This window comes from Trypanosoma theileri, assembly GCF_002087225.1.
Source record: "Trypanosoma theileri isolate Edinburgh chromosome Unknown TM35_Tth_28_V1, whole genome shotgun sequence".
NCBI classification, from domain to species: domain Eukaryota; phylum Euglenozoa; class Kinetoplastea; order Trypanosomatida; family Trypanosomatidae; genus Trypanosoma; species Trypanosoma theileri.
Genome location: NW_021639870.1, coordinates 55068 through 55697, shown reverse-complemented (window position 1 = coordinate 55697; position 630 = coordinate 55068). Strand labels below are relative to the sequence as shown.

Sequence of the window (630 nt, the reverse complement as noted above, 5' to 3'; positions counted from 1 at the left end):
TGGAAACAAGGAAGCGACTATGTCTCTCTGTTGTTATTGATAATGTTTTCCTTTAATTATATTCTTTTTATTTCTTTTCTCTCTTTGGCTTATTAAATCATACCGTAGATGGTAGAGGTGGTACCAAAGCAGATGACCACCACCCCAGCGAAAAGAAGGGCGTAGGTGGAGAGATACATCAAAATGCCTACGGACTTGATGTTGAAATCCCCAGCGTACATGTAGAAGAGGGCGGGGAAGACAAAGCCGATGAAAGAACCACTGAAGGAGCCGAGAAGTCCAAAGACAACACTCACGTCGGGAATAAATAAACCGGCAACGAGGGCAATACAGCTGAAAAAGGCACAGAGAAGGGCATTCTTCCACCACGCCACCGTATCCAAAGACCATCCAAGAAGATGATGGAGAGAATCACGACAGGGAAGAATATGCAGGGAAAAGGCCACGCACAGTTTAATAACAACACCAACGTAGGCAATAGCCATTGCGACATCATGTAAAGGACGATACATCTTAAGAACAGAAGATCCGACTTCTGGGCCAAACTCCACGTAACCAAAGAATCCAGTAAGCCAGTAAAAGACGGTTAACAGTAACATACTGGCGGCTGTTTGATAAGTCATTTGACTC

General features: G+C 44.3%; 1 protein-coding gene across 1 annotated transcript; it reads right to left on the bottom strand.

Annotated features, from left to right (window-relative positions):
- Positions 1–92: 92 nt before the first annotated feature.
- On the bottom strand, positions 93–629 carry TM35_000281220 (amino acid permease; the record flags this gene model as incomplete). The annotated part of the gene is made up of 1 exon (XM_029028153.1): positions 93–629. A coding segment is annotated over one exon (537 nt), but the record flags the coding sequence as incomplete, so codon positions are not given.
- Between the last annotated feature and the right edge of the window lies 1 nt (position 630).